The sequence below is a fragment of the Balaenoptera ricei genome, chromosome 7 (genome assembly GCF_028023285.1).
Source record: "Balaenoptera ricei isolate mBalRic1 chromosome 7, mBalRic1.hap2, whole genome shotgun sequence".
NCBI lineage: Eukaryota > Metazoa > Chordata > Mammalia > Artiodactyla > Balaenopteridae > Balaenoptera > Balaenoptera ricei.
In genome coordinates this window covers 66,576,776-66,601,741 of record NC_082645.1, presented here as the reverse complement: position 1 = coordinate 66,601,741, position 24,966 = coordinate 66,576,776, and the positions used below count along the sequence as shown (strand labels likewise).

The 24,966-nt window shown below is 36.0% G+C and overlaps 1 protein-coding gene across 44 annotated transcripts in view; it reads left to right on the top strand.

Annotated features, from left to right (window-relative positions):
* The window catches only part of TTN (titin), a 285,370-nt gene that overhangs the window by 129,576 nt on the left and 130,828 nt on the right, over window positions 1-24,966 (top strand). For 15 of the 44 annotated variants that reach the window (XM_059928202.1, XM_059928193.1, XM_059928195.1 and 12 more), the window contains 61 exons: window positions 208-288; window positions 591-797; window positions 1,718-1,795; window positions 2,003-2,077; window positions 2,284-2,376; window positions 3,152-3,229; window positions 3,426-3,599; window positions 3,807-3,890; window positions 4,084-4,161; window positions 4,665-4,748; window positions 5,009-5,092; window positions 5,302-5,385; window positions 5,582-5,950; window positions 6,278-6,361; window positions 7,476-7,550; window positions 7,717-7,800; window positions 8,326-8,400; window positions 9,071-9,163; window positions 9,761-9,838; window positions 10,830-10,898; window positions 11,051-11,140; window positions 11,278-11,574; window positions 12,412-12,492; window positions 13,612-13,719; window positions 14,258-14,341; window positions 14,502-14,576; window positions 15,915-15,998; window positions 16,107-16,190; window positions 16,311-16,394; window positions 16,719-16,796; window positions 18,312-18,395; window positions 18,637-18,720; window positions 19,167-19,241; window positions 19,358-19,441; window positions 19,558-19,635; window positions 19,785-19,868; window positions 19,980-20,063; window positions 20,175-20,258; window positions 20,370-20,453; window positions 20,570-20,647; window positions 20,797-20,880; window positions 20,992-21,075; window positions 21,187-21,270; window positions 21,382-21,468; window positions 21,580-21,663; window positions 21,780-21,857; window positions 22,007-22,090; window positions 22,202-22,285; window positions 22,397-22,480; window positions 22,592-22,675; window positions 22,792-22,869; window positions 23,019-23,102; window positions 23,214-23,297; window positions 23,408-23,491; window positions 23,603-23,686; window positions 23,803-23,880; window positions 24,030-24,113; window positions 24,225-24,308; window positions 24,420-24,503; window positions 24,615-24,698; window positions 24,815-24,892. In XM_059928202.1, coding sequence (XP_059784185.1) covers window positions 208-288; window positions 591-797; window positions 1,718-1,795; window positions 2,003-2,077; window positions 2,284-2,376; window positions 3,152-3,229; window positions 3,426-3,599; window positions 3,807-3,890; window positions 4,084-4,161; window positions 4,665-4,748; window positions 5,009-5,092; window positions 5,302-5,385; window positions 5,582-5,950; window positions 6,278-6,361; window positions 7,476-7,550; window positions 7,717-7,800; window positions 8,326-8,400; window positions 9,071-9,163; window positions 9,761-9,838; window positions 10,830-10,898; window positions 11,051-11,140; window positions 11,278-11,574; window positions 12,412-12,492; window positions 13,612-13,719; window positions 14,258-14,341; window positions 14,502-14,576; window positions 15,915-15,998; window positions 16,107-16,190; window positions 16,311-16,394; window positions 16,719-16,796; window positions 18,312-18,395; window positions 18,637-18,720; window positions 19,167-19,241; window positions 19,358-19,441; window positions 19,558-19,635; window positions 19,785-19,868; window positions 19,980-20,063; window positions 20,175-20,258; window positions 20,370-20,453; window positions 20,570-20,647; window positions 20,797-20,880; window positions 20,992-21,075; window positions 21,187-21,270; window positions 21,382-21,468; window positions 21,580-21,663; window positions 21,780-21,857; window positions 22,007-22,090; window positions 22,202-22,285; window positions 22,397-22,480; window positions 22,592-22,675; window positions 22,792-22,869; window positions 23,019-23,102; window positions 23,214-23,297; window positions 23,408-23,491; window positions 23,603-23,686; window positions 23,803-23,880; window positions 24,030-24,113; window positions 24,225-24,308; window positions 24,420-24,503; window positions 24,615-24,698; window positions 24,815-24,892 — 5,754 coding nt within the window. The remainder of the gene's footprint in view (window positions 1-207; window positions 289-590; window positions 798-1,717; window positions 1,796-2,002; window positions 2,078-2,283; window positions 2,377-3,151; window positions 3,230-3,425; window positions 3,600-3,806; window positions 3,891-4,083; window positions 4,162-4,664; window positions 4,749-5,008; window positions 5,093-5,301; window positions 5,386-5,581; window positions 5,951-6,277; window positions 6,362-7,475; window positions 7,551-7,716; window positions 7,801-8,325; window positions 8,401-9,070; window positions 9,164-9,760; window positions 9,839-10,829; window positions 10,899-11,050; window positions 11,141-11,277; window positions 11,575-12,411; window positions 12,493-13,611; window positions 13,720-14,257; window positions 14,342-14,501; window positions 14,577-15,914; window positions 15,999-16,106; window positions 16,191-16,310; window positions 16,395-16,718; window positions 16,797-18,311; window positions 18,396-18,636; window positions 18,721-19,166; window positions 19,242-19,357; window positions 19,442-19,557; window positions 19,636-19,784; window positions 19,869-19,979; window positions 20,064-20,174; window positions 20,259-20,369; window positions 20,454-20,569; window positions 20,648-20,796; window positions 20,881-20,991; window positions 21,076-21,186; window positions 21,271-21,381; window positions 21,469-21,579; window positions 21,664-21,779; window positions 21,858-22,006; window positions 22,091-22,201; window positions 22,286-22,396; window positions 22,481-22,591; window positions 22,676-22,791; window positions 22,870-23,018; window positions 23,103-23,213; window positions 23,298-23,407; window positions 23,492-23,602; window positions 23,687-23,802; window positions 23,881-24,029; window positions 24,114-24,224; window positions 24,309-24,419; window positions 24,504-24,614; window positions 24,699-24,814; window positions 24,893-24,966) is intronic. The other 29 variants (XM_059928179.1, XM_059928192.1, XM_059928185.1 and 26 more) reach the window with 29 other exon arrangements.

Below are 24,966 nucleotides of genomic sequence, written 5' to 3'. Positions count from 1 at the left end.
TTAGAAAAAAGTATTTATATATATATTAGAATATGTTTATTTCCTAGTCTATTGATTTTTCTTACCACTTAAATGAAAAATTTAAACAACGAGTGTGGTTTTGGTCATCTTTGTCCTCTTTGTCCTTGGATTGTGCATATACAAGTTCTCTTAACACATGTTATTATGAATCTTGCAATTCACTTTTAATAATTACTCTTTTTAAAGTGACTGAACTCAGGAAAAGAGCTGTTAAAGAACAAAAGGTATCCATTGAAGTTCCAAAAAGAGAACCTCCAGCAGCTAAAGGTGTGTTGTGTTTTGACTAAATAATAAAATGAAGCACAAATCTACACAACTCTTTGCCTGTTAGTTTCTAATTTGACTCTCATTCTTTATTGGCTTATTGTTGCCTAAAGGCAGGGAATCTAACATTTGAAATTATAAATAGCAAATGTACACTCTGTAATACCTTGGCCAGCAAAGGACAGTCAGGGTCTCCCATAACCAGTGCATGAGACCATCACCAAGGAATGAGATCACAGCACATTGTCACTGTGGTCCCTAAATGGGCTTCAAGTAAAAGGCACCTGTTATCAATATTATTCCAGAAGTAACTGTAACAGCAGAGGAAGAATGGGCTGACACCCAGGAAGAAGAAACTGTTCCAGTACAATGGGAAGAGGAATATGAAGAATATGATTATAAAGAATTTGAGGAGTATGAACCAACAGAAGAATATGATCAATATGAAGCGTATGAGGAACATGAATTCGAACATTATGAAGAGTATAAAGAACATGAAGAATACGTCACAGGTATGAGCAGAACTGCAAACCTGAAACCACATTAAATATGAGCAAAATCCATAGAACAGGATAAAATTTTGAATGCCCAAAGAAATTTGGAAGGAACTTTGTTTTGTTTGGCAAATTCATAATTTTTTTTCTTGGATAACTTGTAGAAAAACAAATCTCTATAAATCGTAAAGTTGCTGTTAGAGTTTGGTTCTGGGCATAATCTATTTCCTCTCTTCTTTTTGCTTATAAGAAAATGTCATTACGTTTCTTTCTCCAAAAGGTCAAGAGTCTATCTTCAAGGGCCCTTGATCATTCTAATACATGACCAAAAATTTCTGAACGTCTCTCATCCTGAAGCTTGTTATTATCAAACATAATAGGCTATTGAGAAAACACCCTACCCTCGGGGTTCCCATCATCAAAACTTCACAAAGACTGCTTCAAAAGTAAACATAGAGAAAGCCAACACAAGCCATTGTGTTTTATCTTTGTGAAGATCAAATCTGTAGGAATAAGTTTCTATTGGAATTTCAAAATGAAGCAATATTATTTCACTTATTCTATTTTTGATGTTTCACAGCCTAACTTTGAGAATGTTCTATGTAGTTTTACAAATAGAACTAAAAAACAATATTATATGGGGAGGAGTTTAACCATGATTTTGTCTACCTGAAGTGAAATGATAATATAATATGTAAAAGAGAGTCGCAATTACCTAACTGAAGTAAATAGCAAGGAGGAAATAGCAATAAAAGCTTTTTTAGGTCTTTTATACCTTATTCTACTTGGATCTCTGATTCTCACTCACCTCTAGAGGCTATGCCTATGCTGTAGATAAGATATATTATTTTAATTCTTCGTATCCATTGAAGAAATATCATTTTTTTATATTCTAACAAAAATGTCTAACATTAAATACCCTTTATATATTTTTAAAGAACCTGAGAAGCCCATCCCAGTAAAGCCTGTCCAGGAAGAACCGGTTCCCACAAAACTAAAGATCCCACCAGCTAAAGGTAGAGTGAGAAAAACATTATCAGTCATGAGACCTGTGGTCCCTACATGTCTGTCCAACTATAAATCCATGTTGAAGTGGCAGTGTACCAATTGTGTGTGTGTTTGGGGTCATTATGTTGTACATCATATTTCTTATTTTTTTCTTCTTACTACTCTTAAGAAATTTGGTTCAGGTTTTAAAATCTGTTAATATTGATATTTTAAAGTGCCGAAGAAAGTGGTCCCTGAAGAAAAAGTACCAGTACCCATTCCTAAGAAACTCAAACCTCCACCGCCCAAAGGTACATGGCAGCGTAATAACTACCAAAAACATCTTTTTTACTTATGTTCTATAAACATGTCTTACTACCTTGTCTGATGTTCTTTGTCTTTACTGAATATATTGTTTGGTGCTGATTCTTACATTGCTCAGCGTTTCATGTATTTTTATTTACATGATATTCGTGTGGTTTGTTTTAATGGTCTTTAATAATTAATATCTTTAAAGTGCCTGAAGAAGCAAAGAAAGTTGTTGAGGAAAAAATACACATTTCAATTATCAGACGTGAAAAAGAGCAGGTGACTGAACCAGCTGATAAAGGTATAATTTCCTTCCTCGATTGTGGTCTTTTTTAATGTCTCTTTTAAAACTAAAGCAGCTGTGTTTTGCTTTTTTTTTTTTCTTCACTGTTTTGTGTCTTTTATATTAATCGTTAGGTGGATGTTGGATGTAAAAATCTGTAAATACAGGATAAAAAGATAATGTTATCTTAAAAGGAAAAGTTATTTCAACCATAGCTTCTTATACAATGGCTGTGTCCTAACACAGGGCTACAATACATATAAAATAGAATGTTTGGATTTAAAATCAGTGACCATTTGGCACATTCCTGACTTATCTAAATTGATGTGATGATATAACAATATTCACCACAGTTTAATACCTGTTTATTGATCCTAAAGTCATTTTGAAGATTGAAAAAAAGTTAACTCAATGTCTAACCATTTTTCCCTGCTTTTTACTAAGTATTAAGTAACTTTGCTGCAATTTCAGAAAGTATACTTATCCAGAAGTAAATTTAGCTTTTCAGTAAAGGATGTTTCATACAAGCAGAGATACCCGAACACTAAACATCACTTCACACTTGGTCTCTGCTACCTCAGACCTCCTTGAGTACTTTTGTACGTTTTTATTCCAGTAAGGTTCAGAATCCTTTCCATGGAGAGTCTGAAGTTTCTTATAAATGAACAATCACATATCTCTTATATGAGAGGCACTTGCAGCATTACTCTATTTCCTTAAAATGCAATAAAGCAAGCATTCGCTGGGTACCCTGTTTCTGACAATAAAATCTCCTTATACTTAATGTTTTAAGTGCCCATGAAGCCCAAGAGGGTTGTCACAGAAGGAAAAGTACCTGTTCCTAAAAAAGAAGTAGCAGCACCTGTTAGAGGTACCTATATTCACTCTTTTTAATGTGTTGTTTGTCTTTTTTGGTATGAAATTCATGTTCAGTTCTATGTGTAAAGTTCTTCTGTGGGAAAGATAAAGCCTATTCCTTCTTCTATTACAAATGGCTATGTTCCTAAAGTGTCTTAATTTTATTGAATAATTGGAAAATATCCAACCTCAAGATAATATCTTTAAAGTGCCTGAAGTACCCAAAAGACAACCAGAAGAGATTGCCTTTGAAGAGGAAGCTGTAACCCAAGTAGAGGAATATTTTGAAGACGAAGAGTACATTGATGAAAAAGAAGAACTCATAACTGAAGAAGAAGAGGAACTCATAACTGAAGAAGTGGTACCAGTGGTACCCGTCAAAGGTAGATTATATCTCCTGCCAAGGGATAAGCAGCAGCATCTTTTGTATCCAATTTGGTCAGATTCTGGGGCTTATTAGCACTGATGACCAATTCTGCTTATTTTAGAAAAAGACACTTTTAGATGCTAAAGTATGATTTCGGTAGTTGCTTTTCACATTTTATATCTTTTCTGCAACATTTCCAAAATTCTTCATAATATCTTTAAAGTGCCTGAGGTACCCAAGAAACCTGTTCCAGAAGAGAAGAAACCTGTTCCTGCTCGCAAAAAGAAGGAAGCCCCACCAGCAAAAGGTACACCACCACTCTTATCATGAGCATATAAAAGACTTCATCCGCATGTAAACAGCTAATTATCTTCTGAGTTCAAAACCTTGTGTGTGTTACTGTCTATTCTTTGAAACTGTCCTGTTGTTTGATAACTATCCTTTGTGTGGATGTGTTGTTACTGGTAGTAAGAACTTATCAATAAACAATATCTTTAAAGTGCCTGAGATTCCTAAGAAGCCAGAGGAGAAAGTTCCTGTGCCCATTCCTAAGAAAGAGAAGGCTCCACCAGCTAAAGGTACATCTCTTTGTAATCCATCAGTGGAATAGTGTAATAATTTACCCATGTATTGATAGTATAACTTGGTGAGCCGTATCAGTTCTTTCCCCATGATGATATTAACAATATTAATGCCAAGACAAGCTGGTTACTGGAGCAGTTTATTGTGTATTCATCTCTGAATTTTACCATCAAAGCATGCTGGTGCTTCATGCTTGGCTCCTCCTCTTTAGTGGAAAGTTCTTAGAGTAAAGTAAATTCTAATTGTAATACCAAAATGGACAAAGTCATCATTTACCAGACATTGTGTGTTGTCTTTATCAGTCTAAGTTTCTTCAGTGTTTTTTAATCTTAATTTTTGTGCATTTTCTGGCCTTTGTTTTGTGGCTGTTATAATTATTATTTTCATTCTTAAAGTGAAATTGTTAGAATATCTATGATGCTTCAATAAGGCCTAAAATTGCTAGATTCTTCTCTATGGGTGAAAAATTTGACACTAACCCTATTTGATATCTTTAAAGTTCCTGAAGTACCCAAGAAACCTGTACCAGAGGAGAAAGTGCCAGTACCGGTTCCTGAAAAGGTGGAAGCTCCACCTGCCAAAGGTACATGAACTTGCAATGTCATAAAATTTTTTAAATTTCAACTTTGCATATGAGTAAAAAATTAAATGGTTCAATTACGTGCTCTTTGGGGATGCAATGCTTTAGTATTCCTTTACGGAAAAGAAAAGATTTTATTTTAAAGGTAAAATGCTTCTTGAAGTAATTTGGTCATACTCTTATGACCTTAATCTTTTTGGAACTACGCTTAGACTCAAAATTTTAGGTTATATAAAATGTTTCTCTAAATCATTTCTTTAAAGTGCCAGAAGTGCCCAAGAAGCCTGTGCCTGAGAAGAAGGTGCTGGTTCCTGCTCCTAAGGAAGTAGAGGCTCCATCTGCAAAAGGTACATCACTTCATCATTTAAAATCCATGGGAGAAAACCTTACATTTACATATATTCACATACAAATTCCCTTATAGCATTACATGTTTTAAACAATTGTCTATCTTGTTAGAAATATAAAAGTCAGATATTTCATGATTCCTTTTTATGTCTATTGCTCTAAGACATGTAAAAGAACACATTCTTAAAGACAAATAATATCTTTAAAGTGCCAGTGGTGCCCAAGAAGGTCATCACAGAAGAAAAGGAGCCAACACCTGTTCCGAAAAAAGTGGAAGCTCCATCACCCAAAGGTACATTAATCTCGAACAAAACCAAGGCAAACAAGGAAAACTAACTAGCATTATACAGCCTCACTAACTATAATTACTTATGTTGGTGACAGTTGATGCTTTATGATCACAGAATATTTGCTTTTCATGTTGTCCCACTGTATTGAATATTGTACATAAAAGTGATGCTTGTCTGATTGAACAAATATCTTTAAAGTGCCAAAGAAACGCAAGCCAGTTCCAGTTCCAGTTCCTGTAGCTCTACTTCGGGAAGAGAAAGTTGTATTTGAAGAAGAAATTGTTCTTGAAGAGGAAGTTCTACCTGAGGAAGAGGAAGTTCCACCAGCAGGAGAGGAAATTCCACCTGAGGAAGAGGAATTTCCACCAGAGGAAGAGGAAGTTCCACCAGAGGAAGAGGAAGTTCCACGAGAGGAAGAGGAAATTCTATCAGAGGAAGAGGAAGTTGCTCCTGAAGAAGAGGAAATTCCTCCTGGGGAGGAAGAATTTGTACCTGAGGAAGAAGTTGTACCTGAAGAAGAAGAAGTTCTTCCAGAAATTAAACCTAAGGTGCCAGTACCTGCACGAGGTATAGCAGTTCTTCTTGAAGTCATCAGGCCTCTTTTGTGTTGAATTCTGCCTTTCCATCTTTTTGTTCATCTCTAATTTTATCTATGTTGCTTTACTCTCTATGTCTTCTACCATCTAAATCTTAGAAAACATTCCAGACATGTGTGCTCTTATTGTTTTGCGTCTGTCTTATGTGTCTATTTTTTGTAAATCGTCTGAATGTCTTTTCAAATTTTATGATATGAAATGTTATTTAGTTGTTTGTGGCCTTATTCTCATGTGTCTTTTTGTTACATATACCGTGCTGTACATGTGATTTTTAATGTCTAAAATGAATGTTTTTAAGTGCCTGAAGTGCCAAAGAAACCTGTACCAGAGAAGAAAGTCCCTGTTCCAGCTCCTAAAAAAGTGGAACCTCCACCACCCAAAGGTACACCTCCCCAAAGTGAATGCACATTCTTCGTCCATACATTCACCAGAAAAATTATAGTTGAACTGGGATTTAGGAAAATTTATGTTTATAAACTAGATAGTCACATTAATTTCTAAAAATGTTCAGGAACACTGATATCCACTTTTTATTGTCTGCAAAGCAGTATTCAAGAGCAAAGATGGAAGGAAGTATTGTCCCAAAACTGCCCCAAAACTTCTATCCAATTCCCTATAATTTTATTAAACATAATAATTTTCATATAGATATTTTACAAGGCTAAATTATCTACACAAAAAATACCTGAAAAATATGATGAACAAATCTTCCTAAATGTCATCCTTCAACCATGTATATTAAGTGCCTTTATAACATCAGGATGAAAAGGTAAAAGAAAGATTGATGTATTTATGAAAGCATTGCATAATAGCTTATGTCTTCTGATACATACATACAAATGGTAGCCCAGCAGGTTTTGATTTTAGCCTTGAATTTGTATCTTGCTGTGTTAGCCTGAGCAAGTCCTTTAACTGACCTGAGCCTAAAGTTCCTCTCCTATAAAATGGGGATACTAATGTCAGTTCTAGTGGGCTCAGATATTATTGTGAGGATAAAATAAAGTAAGGTATATAAAAGTACTCTATCACTGAATGAATAGTATCCAGATTTATCGTATTCAATCAGTTCATAGTACAGGACATAATATATTTGTGCCTTAAAGCTCAATAATATTTTCTGCAAAAGTTTATGACATCACTACTTAAAATAACCATGACCTCTCCACTAGGTTAAGTAGTCTTTTAATCAGTGAAACAGTAAAGCCGATCCTTTATTGGATTTCAGGAATTCAGAAATATTTTTTATATAATGATTTAATTAATTTCTAGTGAAATTTAAGTGGATGAAATGACAGCATCTGTCCTCTGGTATTCAGATAGGTTGCTGATCCCTTCCTTCACAAAACCTAATTATATCATCACACTTGGGCTCCTGACTTGCATTAGGTCCCTACCCTGAGCAACTCTTGCATGTTGGTCTTTCTCTGTGGACTTCCTGTGTTCTCTCTTTTTTGTCCCTCACAATAAATTCTTATCATGGAATGATGTCTTTAAAGTGCCTGAGGTTAAGAAGAAAGTGCCAGAGAAGAAAGTGATCACTCCCAAGAAAGAGGCGGCTCCTCCTGCCACAGGTACTGCGATTCCCAAGTGAATTAGACACTGCCATTTCTTTCTTCACCTGTAAAAGCCAAAATGTCCCATTTCCCAGTATTTGTTAACATAACTTACATTATCGTGGTGTCCATTGTCTCTGTGTTTGTGAAACTGAACTTACAAAATAAAATAATATCTTGAAAGTGCCTGTGGTGCCTAAGAAGCCTGAGCCAGAAAAGAAGGTGCCTCCTCCTGGTCTTAAGAAAGCAGTGGCTCCTCCTGCCAAAGGTACATCACTCCCAACAGGGGTGTGTTTGCTGCCCCGATGTTGAACTGTGATGCTCTTCACTTAGGAATGTTCCATATAGACGTTTGCATTGTGTGGTCTGTGTGTAGTCGTTAGCTGGGACTCTGCTGCACCCGTGTTTGTGCTGTGTCAGTTCTTCCACTTTGTGTTTGTGTATTTTATGTTGGTTTGTCTATGTGTGTTGTTCCTACAAAATAAAAATACTAAACTTATATATCTTTAAAGAGCCTGAAGTACCAAAGAAACCAGTCCCTGAAGTACCCATTGCTCTCCCCAAAAAAGTAGAGGCTCCAGCAGTAAAAGATAGAATGTCTCTTTAATGGACCCTTTATCTTAAACCACAAACCTCTTATTTTTGTCTCATTAACTGATGCTATGAAATGTCAATGTTTCATCTGGTGCATGTGCATTCTGTTATTAACTCTTTTGTGTTGAAAAACGGGGAACTTATGTACTCCTCTTGGTTCTTGCATTTTAAGTGCCTAAAACAATCAATATCTTTTAAGTTCCTGAGGTGCCTAAGAAAGTGGAAGAAAGACGAATCATTGTCCCTAAAGAGGAGGAAGTTCCACCAGTTGAAGGTAGATGACTTTCTAAGAAAATAGCATTTTCAAAAGCATCATTGTCTTATTTTTGTCTAATATTTTCAGGAGGTAAATGCACATTTCACTCCAGAAAATAAATGTATTCACACTGTAAAATAAATTATTCTTTACCTAGTAGAAACTGGATAGGCAAACTAAAACCGATCAAATCTCTCTTCTTACATGCTTAGCCTATTTGTTTCCTTGTTTGTTTTGTTTGTTTGTTTGTTTTACTTTAATGAGAATCTTTTAAGGGAAACCATATTTGCCATGGGAAATTTTTCATCAGATGACTTGGTGGGCAGTTGTGGGATTAACTTCTCCAGGAGGAGTTCCAGTTAAGCCTAAGTAACTGGTGCAGAAAATCTGACTTCTACCCCTAAGTGAATGTTTGACTTCAAAAAAATCCACCTCCATTAAAAATAATAATAATAATTTAAACTAAATTCTTTCTGAAGTCCTTTCCAGTTCTAAAATTCTGTGAAAGGCCTAACATATTTTGAAGACACAGTAAGACTTTTTTCAAGGATGAGTGAGTTTTCACATGCATTTAGAAGGCTGAGTTAACTATGCTGATAAGACAACCTCAGTTTTCAGATGTATCATTTTAGTCTAATATTCAAATGAATTATAAAAATAATTTACAAAATAATAATCTTTTTTAAAGTGTTTGAGGAGCCTGAAGAGCCTATTCCAGAAGAAGAGATCCCAGAGGAACCACCTAGCATGGAGGAGGTTGAGAAGGTGGCGCCACCTAGAGGTACAGCTGCTTTTATGAGTTGGACATTTAAAATATATGGTGCTCCGAATCTTTCTCAGAATTCATCTAAACCTGATATTCGCCAGTATACTTTTCTTACATCATATCAATGATAAATTGAAGATTAATTACAGCTGGCACCTGAAACTTTGTGTTCCTTTTCTTGACCCAACTTTTTCTACTGCGTCTACAATTCAGTTAGAATGAGAGAGAGAATTTTATGCTATTGACAGTTTAATTTTCTTTTGGCCAAATGCTATTGTAATACTTTCTCCTAGTTTTCAATCCTTAGTATTTTTCTTCAAGTGGGGAAAAATCTATTTCTATGGTGTTTGCTCTTTAGAATAATTGTTAGGCTATCATTGCTAAAGACTATGACAATCTTTTTATAGTTGATATTATGTTTGCTTATAGGATTTCTAAGTAATATCTTTCTCACCTTTAGAGTCAGTACTTCATATATGCAATTACCATTTAGGTTGCTAATATATTTTTTAAATAAACCAATGTTTTGTGTTTGGGGGTTTTTTTGGTATATGGTTGTTGTTCTGTTAATTGCATGTCATTTTTCAAAATGTCCATGAAATATCTTTTAAGTGCCTGAAGTGGTTAAGAAAGCAGTACCTGAAGCACCTACTCCTGTTCCTAAGAAAGTGGAGGCACCACCAGCTAAAGGTATAACAAATCCTTTTATTAAAGACAATATCTTTAAATTCCCATTCATTTTCTTTTTAAAAAACAAAAGTATCTTCATTCATTACTTTCTTAGAGTCATTTAAATAGAAAACTTATGAAGTTGATTAAGAACCTGTCAAATATAATTCATTCGATTGTTTTAGCCTTTTTTGGAATGTTAATGAATGATTATATGTGTGTATATGTGTGTGTGTGAGTGAATTATTCCAGAATATTCTTATTTTAAATAGCTGAGAATTTTAATGTTAATAGTACATCTCTCTATACTTATATACATTACAATGGATCCTTCTTCCCAACATTCCATTCCTAGATTTTATTCCATTACATAAGTCGAATTTTCTCTTGTAATTATTATAATAATTATGTCTACTGTGTTATTTTATGGAGGGGGGTTATCGGTTCTAATGCTTAGATAATAATTATTTTAAAGAGCCTCGTGTACCTTTTGTAATATCTGGCCAGAGCATTCAAGGTTATTAGAAAACATCTATCTCTCATTGTTCCTAATTAGGTTAATGCTTCAGTAGCACTCCTAATTGATTAAGTTATGCTGTCCCTATTGCAATAGACATCCTCAGCAGACACGATAGTGCCCAGCAGAACATGACACGTGTATCAAGGCTTAAGTACTCTATGATGGTAATCACTTGAAGAAAGCCTTCATCAAATTAAAACTAGGAGAAGTAGGCCCAATATTGGTAATCCCTGCTATTAAAAAAAAAAAAAAAAAAAAAAAAAAAAAGGATAACACAGGTTCTTTGTGGACATACCTTCTTCTAAGGTATGGCTAGTACAAATGAGTGATTTGGAAAAATATCTTTATAGCCTCTAAAATTGGTATCCAATTTTACAATAGAGTGACTTCTTAGACTTTGATTATTGTAATGTTGATGTTGTTTCTGATGTTTTTATTTCATGTTTATCATTGAGTATTGTCAGCTAACTGAAACGCCTCATATCTTTAAAGTGCCAAAGAAGGTTCCTGAAGAAAAAGTACCTGTTCCTGTTCAGAAAAAGGAGGCCCCTCCTGCCAAAGGTACATATTCTCTTTTTAACCTGAACTTTGTTATAATCTTTTCCATTAAGATTTTTATGTTTTATGTCTACGTGTCTTGATCGTTTTTGATGTCTTTTGCCTATGGAATCTTGCTCTTGACAGTCTCAAATACTAAAACTATATCTTTAAAGTGCCTGAGGTTCAAAAGAAAGTCCCAGAAAAGAAAGTCCCTGAAAAGAAAGTCCCTGTGCCTAAAAGAGAAGCTGTTCCCCCAGCTAAAGGTACTTTTGGGAAGATCTTTGATTTTCACGTGTTGTTGCATGAAAGCCTTTCTCAGTTGTTTTTATATTTTGAATTTACGTCTTCATTTCTGCTGTGTTTAAAAAAAATAGATCTCTTAAAATAGATGCTCTTTCAGGGAGAGCTCTTCTTGAAGAAAAAATATCATTTGCCATCCACAAAAGGGAAGCAGTAAAAGAAAGAGCAGAATTAGAAATAGTGGAAGCACAAGTGGAAAAAGCTCATGAAGAAGAGCTCCATGAGGTTGAAGAATACTTTGAAGAAGAAGAGTTCCATGAGGTTGAAGAAGTCCTCAAAGTAGAAGAGTATAGAGCTGAAGAAGAAGTACACGAAGTTGAAGAAATCCATAGGGTAATAGAAGTCTTAGAGGCTGAAGAAGTGGAAGTATATGAAAAACCCAAAGCTCCACCTAAAGGTATAGGGAATTGTGCAGATATTACAAATTGTTATATGTTGCTCTAACTTCTTTTTTAAAGTACATTTCATATTCAGTTTGGACATTAGAAACCCACTTACTTTCCATGATAAAATCATGAAATACTTTAAGCATGAGTTTAAACTACTTGATAACAATGATTGATATAGAGTAGAGATTAACCACAGAGTATAATTTTAGCCAACAAGATAATAATGTTTGATATCTACTTACCTAAGGAGATAACATAATTCACGGTATGAATTTGTGGATTCCTTTTTAAATCCAAGTAAGAGTGTTACATGATTGTTACAGGTACCAAAATATCTGGCCAGTGTCATCAGTTGAGTGAGAAAGAAACTCCTCAGTTCACTGAGGAATTTACATGTCCAGGCAAAAGAACCATTGCTTTGTTAGCATTTCAGTCAACTGTTCACAAACTGATAATTACTTACCCAAATCTTCCACCATTTTATGATATTTTCAGGAGAAATAACATTAAGGAAGGAAATGAAGTGTGGTAGTAGCACCTGCATTCTAGTATATTCTGAGGATAAACCAACAAATACATTCTCTGCAAGACTACTCCAGCTCTTGAACAAATTAATAATATGTGTGTAATATGAAGGAATGTGTGTGTGCTTAGTATACAGAGTAAATTTACAATACAGATGAAATTTAGCAAAATCAAATCTTTTTTGGAAGTAGGTGTGGTATAAATTTTTTAAATATGAATAGAGAAAGCATTTTATGAGCCCTCATTGTACTAATTTTAGTCATCGTGGGCCATGATACTTCAGGAGTTCATGCTAAACCAAAACACTAATATCTTTAAAGGGCCTGAGATATCCAAGAAAATCATCCCTCCAAAAAAACCACCTACTAAAGTTGTTCCTCGAGAAGAGCCACCAGCTAAAGGTATTTTATTGGTGAAAAATTACTTACGTAATTTTACATACAGTAGCACCTTGGCTGCTTTACAAGTTTGAATTCTACTTGATGTTTTTCTTCTGTGTTTTGTGTTTCTGGAATGTCTAAAACAAACTAATATCTTGAAAGTGGGTGAGGGGCTAAAGAAAGTTCTATCAAAAAAGAAAGTCACTGTTATACTTAAAATACCCAAAGCAATATCACTACTAACCAAACAGTGAACCCAGTTTTCCTTCTTTGGTACTCTTTGATTATATATTCACTAACCTGCTTATTGATAAATCCCTGTTTTCCTGTTAATTAATAATTTTAACGACCTAGTAAATATAAATACATTGTGACTGTGTGTTTAATGTCCCTGCTTTGTTCAGTTTTTGGTTTTTTGTTTTTTTTTTTATTTTTGGTTGTGTTGGGTCTTCGCTGCTGCGCAGGCTTTCTCTAGTTGCAGCGAGCGGGGGCTACTCTTCATTGCTGTGCGCGGGCTTCTCATTGCGGTGGCTTCTCTTGTTGTGGAGCACAGGCTCTAGGCACACGGGCTTCCGTAGTTGTGGCACGTGGGCTCAGTAGTTGTGGTTCGCAGGCTCTAGAGCGCAGGCTCAGTAGCTGTGGCACGTGGGCCTAGTTGCTCTGCGGCATGTGGGATCTTCCCGGACCAGGGCTCAAACCTGTGTCCCCTGCATTGGCAGGCAGATTCTTAATCACTGCGCCACCAGGGAAGCCCTGTTCAGTTTTTAAACCTCTTGAATTTCACAATAAAAATGAAAAACAGTAGCTTATAAATAATATATACTTACATCTTTAAGTCTCTGAAGCATTTAAGAATATTATCACTGAAGAGAAAATATCAATTATTCCACCAAAACAAGCAGAAAGAGCACCAGCTGAAGGCGTCTTATTCATTTTTCTTGTCAAGTTCTTATGATTCTTACATGGGAAATTCCCCTGGATTTTTGTTGTTGTATTTGTTATCAAAATTCAACTCATTTTAATTACTGTAATGTATTTGATACAGTGATGTCTGTATTTTGTACTGTGGCTATGTTCTTTTCTGTCTTTACATTTCTCTTACGCTCTACTTGTTAAAAAATCTTTATGAATGTTTAAAAGTAAAAGAAACTATTACTACTGTCTCCAAAGTACCTGAAGTACCCAAGAAAATTGTGATAGAAGAAAAAGTACGTGTTCCTGAAGAGCTCAAAGTTCCACCAGCTAAAGGTATCTGCCTTTGCTGATTCGCCACTAATACAAAACTCCCTTTTACTCATTTATTATGGGAAGAAAGAGAGAGAGATTGTTCTCCCCTCAACGCCACAAAATGGCTGAATTGTGTAAACTTCAATTTATGTCCCATGACATAATCCTCCCTTTTGTGACTACCCTCTGGGAACACAGGCCTAAGCCTAAAAGTTGGTTTTATTTGTATTGATCCTCTTCTTAAGCAATATTTAAATATTGACCCCTCAACTGCTTTTTCAAAAATAATTCATTTTGGAAGCTATTTTCAAGTAGCTCTGGAAACAAATAAACATGTTCCAAGTGACAATAGAAAATGATGTTGTATCCAAAGGGCAAAGTCCTTCTAATATGACAAATCAACAACTCATCAACAAGGCCGTCTAGAGAGATGCATTGATTGTGTGTTTAGATGACTTATAATTTGGGGATTTTTTGACATTCTCCTTGTTAGATGCCCCCTTTTGTCTTGATATTTTACACCCAATGATGCAATTTTTTAAAATAAATATCTTTAAAGCACCTGAAGTATCCAAGAAAATTGTTCCAGAAGAAAAAGTTCGTGAAGCTGTTCCTAAAAAGCCTGAAGTTCCACCAGCTAAAGGTATACACTGATACTAATCACAACATGAAATAACGCTATGTTTACTTATTCATGGCTTAAAGTGAATGTGAGTGATATAAATATTTGTATTTTGTTTCTTTATATTCTTAATATCTTATATTTGGTATTTATTACAATTAATATACTAATATCTTTGAAGTTCCTGAGGTGCCTAAGAAAAGTATTCAAGAAGAAGTATCACCCATAGTTCTTTCTGAAGATGCAACGATGTACAGTGAGTGTAGAAAAACTGGTGGTTCTCTTTGGTTCGTCTGTGTTTGTCTTCATAGCTTTTAAAAGTAAATATACTAATATCCTGTAAAATCCTAACATGCCAAAAATATTTGGCTAAAATTAGATAATTTGAGTGACTGTTAGCCTCAGACAAGGTATATTTCCTCACCAATTTAAAAAATAAAGAGTCCTGTACGTATACATTTACCCAATTTTAGAAAAGTCATTTGTCTTGTTGAATTTGTCATTGTCTTGTTAACCTGTTCTGTGTACAAATGTCTTCTGCTTTTCAGCAATTCATTTTCTCAGACCATAAGGCAATTTTCTTTAACTTGATAATAATATTTTACTTGGATATGTAGAATCAAAATACTTCAGCATTAGTATTTTTTACTCTTTGCAACAATCGTTGTAAACATTTTGGCGGCGCTATTCAAATACCCATCGATTTACAAGGCCATTAGAACCTCAAAAGAATTCTCGAGCCATTTTTGGTTTTGCCTTCATGCAAAATTATGATTAATTAATTTGAAGAGTAAAATAATATGAGTAAAAAAATATTCTGAATAGAATACTGTTTAATAATCTGAATAGTGAAAATGCCAGCAGTCAAGATATCCTTCCATTTATTTGAATGTAAAATTTAAATCCAATTTTTGTCACCCTATAATAATAGGTTTGGATAAAAATATATGATGACTCCCTCCTCTGAATACCCTTTCTATACTTGAGTTTGGTTATTATTATCAGCCAGTCTTCCTTTCTGAAATCTGGAGAAATCTTTATTTTTCAGTTGCCTTATTTTCCAAATATTTAATCATTCTTATTTTTCTTTTCTTCTTCCAATCTCTGAATGGTTTTCACATTCATATTGAACATGAAGCCACAGACTAGATTTGGTTTGAAAATATAGATAACTAGGTTCCTGGAACAGGAAAGGACTTAGATGAATTTCCAGTAGGTCAAATATTGGAGAATTCTTGATGTGCAACTCAACATCGACCCTGTTCTTTAAGAAAAAAATCCATAAAAATGAACAACAATAGGGAAATTTTACCAGTAGCTTTCTGCAGACAAAGTAAAAGAATTATATACTAGTCCCTGACCAGTGAATTCCTCAATTTTACCAACATGATCATAAAGAAATGCTGAAAAGTCATATATCATAAAACTGGGAATGAGGCTTTTTCCTAGCCAGTGTGTTATTGTCACTAACTTCGATCTATGTAGTACTAGTCATTTGAGTTACAGATGTGTATTATGTATTATGTTTTTCTTAACACTATTCTTCATCCACCTTGAAATGCCTCTAATTGTATAAATACTAATATCTTTAAAGTTTATGAAGTATCTGAAGAATCGTCTCCAGAAGAAAAAGTACTTGTGACTCATCCTCAAAAGACAAAAACCAAAGTAGCAAAAGGTATATAAGACCAATGACCCAGTGAAGAAAATTTATTTTTGGCTCATTTTAAAAGCTCAATACTCTCCTTCACCATTTATAAATATAACTATACTCATATCTTTTAAGTGCCTGAACCACCCAAGAAAGTTGTTCCAGAGGACAAGATATATGTGACTATTCCTAAAAAGAGAGAAACACTAGCAACTAAAGGTACATTCCGACAACATCAAACTTGGATGAATATCTTTGGCTTCAAGACTCAAAAATTGCATGTTATATAATCTACTGTTTTTATAACTTCTAAGTGTAAACCTACTAATATCTTTAAAGAGCCTGATACAACCAGAGAAGTATTTCCAGAGGTGGAGTTACTTGAGGTTGTTCCCAGTCTTCCAGAGCATCTTCCAACTGAAGGTATAATTCTTAGTTACGAAAATCTAAATAAGAAAACCTTTCTTCATCAGTCTGCAAAATATGTTCACTGCTTTGTGTAGATTTTCACGACCTCTAATGCTAAAATACTAATATCTTTAGTGTCCCTAATGTACCCAAGACAAGGAACTATCTATGACTTGCTCCTAAAAAGTCAAATCCCACTCATATAATGAATAAACATTAGAACAAAAATAAAATTTCTAATTTAAGGTTATAATATCTGCTAATATCCCTAACTTTCTTTGTAAGTCGTGTCTTCATGTCTTTGCCTTTCTCAATGAAAAAATACTAATATCTTTAAAGAGTTGGAAGTCTCCAAGGAAGATGTTCCAGAGAGACAACCTCCTGTTACCAAAAGAAGAAAAATACCACCACCAAAAGGTACAAGCCAGAAGAAGGTTGACTTTCTTGTCTCATGATTGTAGTTGTACTCACCACGTGTAAAAATACTAATACCTCTAAAACTCCAGATGCTACCAGGGAGATCACTTCAGAGAAGTGGGTCCCCCAAAGTAGCAGCTCGACTGGGTATATACATGTCCCCATGAGTCATAAGGGGGAAAAGTCCATAACTTTATACACATGGAGATGCTTGGGCTATAAATTTTATCTATGAGCCCTCCAGGGAAAATATATATACATATAATGTGCAGATGTGACCCAGATGGAAATAGCTATTGCTGTTTCCTTAAAAAATAAAATTCAGACTAGCTAGAAAAAAAAAAATCTATATGAGAGATCACCTGTAACATTTATATCCCTGAAACTAGACTGAATAGGCTCACCCCACACCGCTCTAAAGCAGAAATCAGTGCCGTAAAATGACAGAGGTGCTTGGCTGTAGACTATAGGTTAGTAATTCAAATGCTCCATGGGGTTGAAATTCCAGGATATAATACAACTACCTGTTGAATTGCTCTTCTATTAAAATAAACTTACTACCAAAAACAAGCACATAAATTTGAAATAACTGAATTCCCCTAAGACTTAAATATCATAGAAATATTTTTAGAAAACCATGACTTAAAGAAAATAAAATATTAAATTCACTGTGGAACTGTTCTATCTGTAATATCATCTCTACACGAGAGCCTTCTAAAACCAGGGCAGTTAAAACCAAAACCAGTTAAAGTTGGAATTCTGCCCTGAATATTTATTTGCTCCTCTCATTGTCTTTTATTTGTAAAGAGTCCTACGTTTTCTCATTTTGAATATTTTCAGATAAATCAACAAATGAGAACGTTTTAAAACCTCCCCCAAAATTCTTCACAATGCCCATGATATTCTGTAATTTAAAGAATATCTGAACATTTTGACAATATTTTCTCTGTTTGAAATATTTTAGTTGTTCTCCTTCCTCCTTTACTTGAAAAACAATCACCTTTTTAAAGTGCCTAAGGGACTTCCCTGGGGGTCCAGTGGTTAAGACTCCATGCTTCCACTGCAGGGAACATGGGTTCGATCCCCTGGTCAGGGAACTCAGATCCTGCAAGCCGCTTGATGCAGCCAAAAATAAAATAAAATAAAATAAAGTGCCTAAGGTGAGGGTACAAAATAAAGCCAATCCAGGTAAGAAAGGAGCTGTTTTATCTTCTTCAAACTAATAGCAAAAGGTACATTGTTAATTAAAACTCAGTTTTTTTCACTTAAAGGTAAATTTTTATCTCAGTTCCTATGTATCTACCATTCAAAGAAATAAAATTACTAATATTGATAGTGCCTGAGATGACCAAGAAAACAGCTCCCGATAATCAAGTATTCATACTGTTACCAAAGAATCAGATTTGGGGAGCAGGGAGGTCACCCAGTCTGGGACATTCCTGTAGGTGGGGTTTTGACTAAAACTCTTCATTGCTCTTCATCACTCTGAAGTACAATGAATTCATATCTTTAAAGTGCCTGAATCACCTCAAGAAGTTGTCCCTGTAAAGGAAATACTCATAGCTGCTCCCCCTGAAATTGAAACACCTTCCACTAAAGGTATCATTCTATCATTCCTTCCTTCATTTATTTAACAAATGCCCACTATGTGCATGGTGCTAGGGAGCTGGGGAATAATAAAGACAAGATTTGATTCCTTTCTTCAAGACTTTGTACCTCATCCAGTTCTTGAAGGAAGCATCCTTGTAGACATAAAAGTCACTTGGGTTCAGTTAATGTCATTAATGTCTCCACTGATCCCTTAACCTCTAAGTATAATATAATACTAATATCTTCAAAGTAGCTGAAGCTGTGCAAGAAGTTGCTCCTGAAATGAAAGTATCTGAGGATGTTCCTAAAGAGGCAGAACCTCCGCCTGTGAAAGGTACCTGTCACCTCTGAACAGATACTGAAGAAATTGTCTGTCTTCGGTTCTTAAAACTATGTTTTTCTAATGTTCTTCCTAACTCCTAAATGTAAACATACTAATATCTTTAAAGCACCAGAAGCTCCACAAGAAGTTCCCTCTCAAAAGAAAATATGTGTGACTGTTCCTATCAAAACAGAAAACCCTCCTATTAAAAGTGTTCATTCAACAAATACTTCATAAGGAGGGTCTACAGGGTCATAGGACCTCCACTAGTTGCTAGAGAAGAGTGAGCCCATCTTCTCAAGGATGCTGCTAATCCCATTCAACTTAGTTGATTGGTGGGGCAAGGGGAGAATAGGCAGAGAAGAAACTTCTAAAAAACTACATTTGCTGACATATTGTGGTTATTGTTTTCATTAATCATTTTAACTCCTAAATGTGAAATACTAATGTCTTTAAAGTGCCTGAAGCTGCTCAAGAAGGTGTTCCTGCAAAAAGAGTTCCTTCCAAAAGGAGAGGACCTCCATCAGTTAAAGGTACAAGTCCCCATGCCGTCAAGTTCAAGAAGAAATAGCTCCTGTAGTCTTGAAAATATTTTGCTGTTCCCACTGATCTTTGCAATACTAAATGTTAAAATACTGATTTCTTAAAGTGCCTGAAGCTCCCCAAGAAATTTTCCCTGAAAAGAAAACATATGTGGTTCGTCACGGAAAGACTGAAGCCCTTCCTGATGAAGGTATATATTGCTGGAAGCTTAGACGTTTGGGAAAATGTCTTTTCCTGTATAAATGTATTTCCTGTTTGTATTGATTCTTGTAACTCCTAAACGTAAAAATATTAATATCTTTAAAGTGCCTGAGGTGCCCGAAGAAGTTGTCTGGGAAAAGAAAGTGCAGCCTCCCCAAAAGCCTGAAGTTTTATCTGTCAAAGGTACATCCTAACAGCCCCTCAGGAGGGAATAGAGAGGGCTATGGAAAGAACCGCCTTGCTAGCCTTGAAAGTGCTTTTGCTGTGTAAATGTGATTCTTGTCTGTGTTGATCCTCATGACTCAAATGTAAATTTACTAATATCTTCAAAGTGCCTGAGGCTCCCAAAGAGGCTTTCCCTGAAAAGAAAGTGCCTATGGCCACTCCTAAAAAGCAAGAAGTTCCACCAGTTACAGGTATTTGTCCTCGATCTTAGGTTTAAGAAGATATAACTCATCTGCTCTTGAAAATATTTTGTTCTAGTGGTCACATAACTCACAAATGTAAATTTACTAATATCTCTTAAGTGCCTGAGGCTCCCAAGGAATTTGCCCCTGAAAAGAAAGCACCAGTGGCACCTCCTAAAAAGCCAGAAGTCCCACCTGTTACAGGTATTTGTCACAAACCTTAGGCCTAAAAAGGCATAGCTCTTCTGCTCTTGAAAATAATTTGTTCCAGTGATCTCATAACTTCTAAATGTAATTTTACTAATATCTTTTAAGTGCCTGAGGCTCCCAAGGAAGTTGTCCCTGAAAAGAAGGTGCCTGTGATGCCTCCTAAAAAGCCAGAAGTCCCACCTGTTACAGGTAGCTGTCACTCACCTTGGATTTAAGAAGATAAAACTCTTCTGCTCTCGAAAACATTTTGCTCTCGTGGTCTCATAACTCCTAAATGTAATTTTACTAATATCTCTTAAGTGCCTGAAGCTCCCCAAGAAATTTTCCCTGAAAAGAAAACATATGTGGTTCGTCGCATAAAGACTGAGGCCCTTCCTGATGAAGGTATATATTGCTGGAAGCTTAGACGTTTGGGAAAATGTCTTTTCCTGTATAAATGTATTTCCTGTTTGTATTGATTCTTGTAACTCCTAAACGTAAAAATATTAATATCTTTAAAGTGCCTGAGGTGCCCGAAGAAGTTGTCTGGGAAAAGATAGTGCAGCCTCCCCAAAAGCCTGAAGTTTTATCTGTCAAAGGTACATCCTAACAGCCCCTCAGGAGGGAATAGAGAGGGCTATGGAAAGAACCGCCTTGCTAGCCTTGAAAGTGCTTTTGCTGTGTAAATGTGATTCTTGTCTGTGTTGATCCTCATGACTCAAATGTAAATTTACTAATATCTTCAAAGTGCCTGAGGCTCCCAAAGAGGCTTTCCCTGAAAAGAAAGTGCCTATGGCCACTCCTAAAAAGCAAGAAGTTCCACCAGTTACAGGTATTTGTCCTCGATCTTAGGTTTAAGAAGATATAACTCATCTGCTCTTGAAAATATTTTGTTCTAGTGGTCACATAACTCACAAATGTAAATTTACTAATATCTCTTAAGTGCCTGAGGCTCCCAAGGAATTTGCCCCTGAAAAGAAAGCACCAGTGGCACCTCCTAAAAAGCCAGAAGTCCCACCTGTTACAGGTATTTGTCACAAACCTTAGGCCTAAAAAGGCATAGCTCTTCTGCTCTTGAAAATAATTTGTTCCAGTGATCTCATAACTTCTAAATGTAATTTTACTAATATCTTTTAAGTGCCCGAGGCTCCCAAGGAAGTTGTCCCTGAAAAGAAGGTGCCTGTGATGCCTCCTAAAAAGCCAGAAGTTCCACCTGTTACAGGTAGCTGTCACTCACCTTGGATTTAAGAAGATAAAACTCTTCTGCTCTCGAAAACATTTTGCTCTCGTGGTCTCATAACTCCTAAATGTAATTTTACTAATATCTCTTAAGTGCCCGAGGCTCCCCAGGAAGTTGTTGTCCCTGAAAAGAAGGTGCCTGTGATGCCTCCTAAAAAGCCAGAAGTTCCACCTGTTACAGGTAGCTGTCACTCACCTTGGATTTAAGAAGATAAAACTCTTCTGCTCTCGAAAACATTTTGCTCTCGTGGTCTCATAACTCCTAAATGTAATTTTACTAATATCTCTTAAGTGCCTGAAGCTCCCCAAGAAATTTTCCCTGAAAAGAAAACATATGTGGTTCGTCGCATAAAGACTGAAGCCCTTCCTGATGAAGGTATATGTTGCTGGAAGCCTAGAAGTTTGGGAAAATGTCTTTTCCTGTATAAATGTATTTCCTGTTTGTATTGATTCTTGTAACTCCTAAACGTAAAAATATTAATATCTTTAAAGTGCCTGAGGTGCCCGAAGAAGTTGTCTGGGAAAAGAAAGTGCAGCCTCCCCAAAAGCCTGAAGTTTTATCTGTCAAAGGTACATCCTAACAACCCCTCAGGAGGGAATAGAGAGGGCCAAGGAAAGAACCGCCTTGCTAGCCTTGAAAGTGCTTTTGCTGTGTAAATGTGATTCTTGTCTGTGTTGATCCTCATGACTCAAATGTAAATTTACTAATATCTTCAAAGTGCCTGAGGCTCCCAAAGAGGTTTTCCCTGAAAAGAAAGTGCCTATGGCCACTCCTAAAAAGCAAGAAGTTCCACCAGTTACAGGTATTTGTCCTCGATCTTAGGTTTAAGAAGATATAACTCATCTGCTCTTGAAAATATTTTGTTCTAGTGGTCACATAACTCACAAATGTAAATTTACTAATATCTCTTAAGTGCCTGAGGCTCCCAAGGAATTTGCCCCTGAAAGGAAAGCACCAGTGGCACCTCCTAAAAAGCCAGAAGTCCCACCTGTTACAGGTATTTGTCACAAACCTTAGGCCTAAAAAGGCATAGCTCTTCTGCTCTTGAAAATAATTTGTTCCAGTGATCTCATAACTTCTAAATGTAATTTTACTAATATCTTTTAAGTGCCCGAGGCTCCCAAGGAAGTTGTCCCTGAAAAGAAGGTGCCTGTGATGCCTCCTAAAAAGCCAGAAGTCCCACCTGTTACAGGTAGCTGTCACTCACCTTGGATTTAAGAAGATAAAACTCTTCTGCTCTCGAAAACATTTTGCTCTCGTGGTCTCATAACTCCTAAATGTAATTTTACTAATATCTCTTAAGTGCCTGAAGCTCCCCAAGAAATTTTCCCTGAAAAGAAAACATATGTGGTTCGTCGCAAAAAGACTGAAGCCCTTCCTGATGAAGGTATATATTGCTGGAAGCTTAGAAGTTTGGGAAAATGTCTTTTCCTGTATAAATGTTTTTCCTGTTTGTATTGATTCTTGTAACTCCTAAACGTAAAAATATTAATATCTTTAAAGTGCCTGAGGTGCCCGAAGAAGTTGTCTGGGAAAAGATAGTGCAGCCTCCCCAAAAGCCTGAAGTTTTATCTGTCAAAGGTACATCCTAACAGCCCCTCAGGAGGGAATAGAGAGGGCTATGGAAAGAACCGCCTTGCTAGCCTTGAAAGTGCTTTTGCTGTGTAAATGTGATTCTTGTCTGTGTTGATCCTCATGACTCAAATGTAAATTTACTAATATCTTCAAAGTGCCTGAGGCTCCCAAAGAGGTTTTCCCTGAAAAGAAAGTGCCTATGGCCACTCCTAAAAAGCAAGAAGTTCCACCAGTTACAGGTATTTGTCCTCGATCTTAGGTTTAAGAAGATATAACTCATCTGCTCTTGAAAATATTTTGTTCTAGTGGTCACATAACTCACAAATGTAAATTTACTAATATCTCTTAAGTGCCTGAGGCTCCCAAGGAATTTGCCCCTGAAAAGAAAGCACCAGTGGCACCTCCTAAAAAGCCAGAAGTCCCACCTGTTACAGGTATTTGTCACAAACCTTAGGCCTAAAAAGGCATAGCTCTTCTGCTCTTGAAAATAATTTGTTCCAGTGATCTCATAACTTCTAAATGTAATTTTCTAATATCTTTTAAGTGCCCGAGGCTCCCAAGGAAGTTGTCCCTGAAAAGAAGGTGCCTGTGATGCCTCCTAAAAAGCCAGAAGTCCCACCTGTTACAGGTAGCTGTCACTCACCTTGGATTTAAGAAGATAAAACTCTTCTGCTCTCGAAAACATTTTGCTCTCGTGGTCTCATAACTCCTAAATGTAATTTTACTAATATCTCTTAAGTGCCTGAAGCTCCCCAAGAAATTTTCCCTGAAAAGAAAACATATGTGGTTCGTCGCATAAAGACTGAAGCCCTTCCTGATGAAGGTATATATTGCTGGAAGCTTAGACGTTTGGGAAAATGTCTTTTCCTGTATAAATGTATTTCCTGTTTGTATTGATTCTTGTAACTCCTAAACGTAAAAATATTAATATCTTTAAAGTGCCTGAGGTGCCCGAAGAAGTTGTCTGGGAAAAGATAGTGCAGCCTCCCCAAAAGCCTGAAGTTTTATCTGTCAAAGGTACATCCTAACAGCCCCTCAGGAGGGAATAGAGAGGGCTATGGAAAGAACCACCTTGCTAGCCTTGAAAGTGCTTTTGCTGTGTAAATGTGATTCTTGTCTGTGTTGATCCTCATGACTCAAATGTAAATTTACTAATATCTTCAAAGTGCCTGAGGCTCCCAAAGAGGCTTTCCCTGAAAAGAAAGTGCCTATGGCCACTCCTAAAAAGCAAGAAGTTCCACCAGTTACAGGTATTTGTCCTCGATCTTAGGTTTAAGAAAATATAACTCATCTGCTCTTGAAAATATTTTGTTCTAGTGGTCACATAACTCACAAATGTAAATTTACTAATATCTCTTAAGTGCCTGAGGCTCCCAAGGAATTTGCCCCTGAAAAGAAAGCACCAGTGGCACCTCCTAAAAAGCCAGAAGTCCCACCTGTTACAGGTATTTGTCACAAACCTTAGGCCTAAAAAGGCATAGCTCTTCTGCTCTTGAAAATAATTTGTTCCAGTGATCTCATAGCTTCTAAATGTAATTTTACTAATATCTTTTAAGTGCCCGAGGCTCCCAAGGAAGTTGTCCCTGAAAAGAAGGTGCCTGTGATGCCTCCTAAAAAGCCAGAAGTCCCACCTGTTACAGGTAGCTGTCACTCACCTTGGATTTAAGAAGATAAAACTCTTCTGCTCTCGAAAACATTTTGCTCTCGTGGTCTCATAACTCCTAAATGTATTTTTACTAATATCTCTTAAGTGCCTGAAGCTCCCCAAGAAATTTTCCCTGAAAAGAAAACATATGTGGTTCGTCGCAAAAAGACTGAAGCCCTTCCTGATGAAGGTATATGTTGCTGGAAGCTTAGAAGTTTGGGAAAATGTCTTTTCCTGTATAAATGTATTTCCTGTTTGTATTGATTCTTGTAACTCCTAAACGTAAAAATATTAATATCTTTAAAGTGCCTGAGGTGCCCGAAGAAGTTGTCTGGGAAAAGATAGTGCAGCCTCCCCAAAAGCCTGAAGTTTTATCTGTCAAAGGTACATCCTAACAGCCCCTCAGGAGGGAATAGAGAGGGCTATGGAAAGAACCGCCTTGCTAGCCTTGAAAGTGC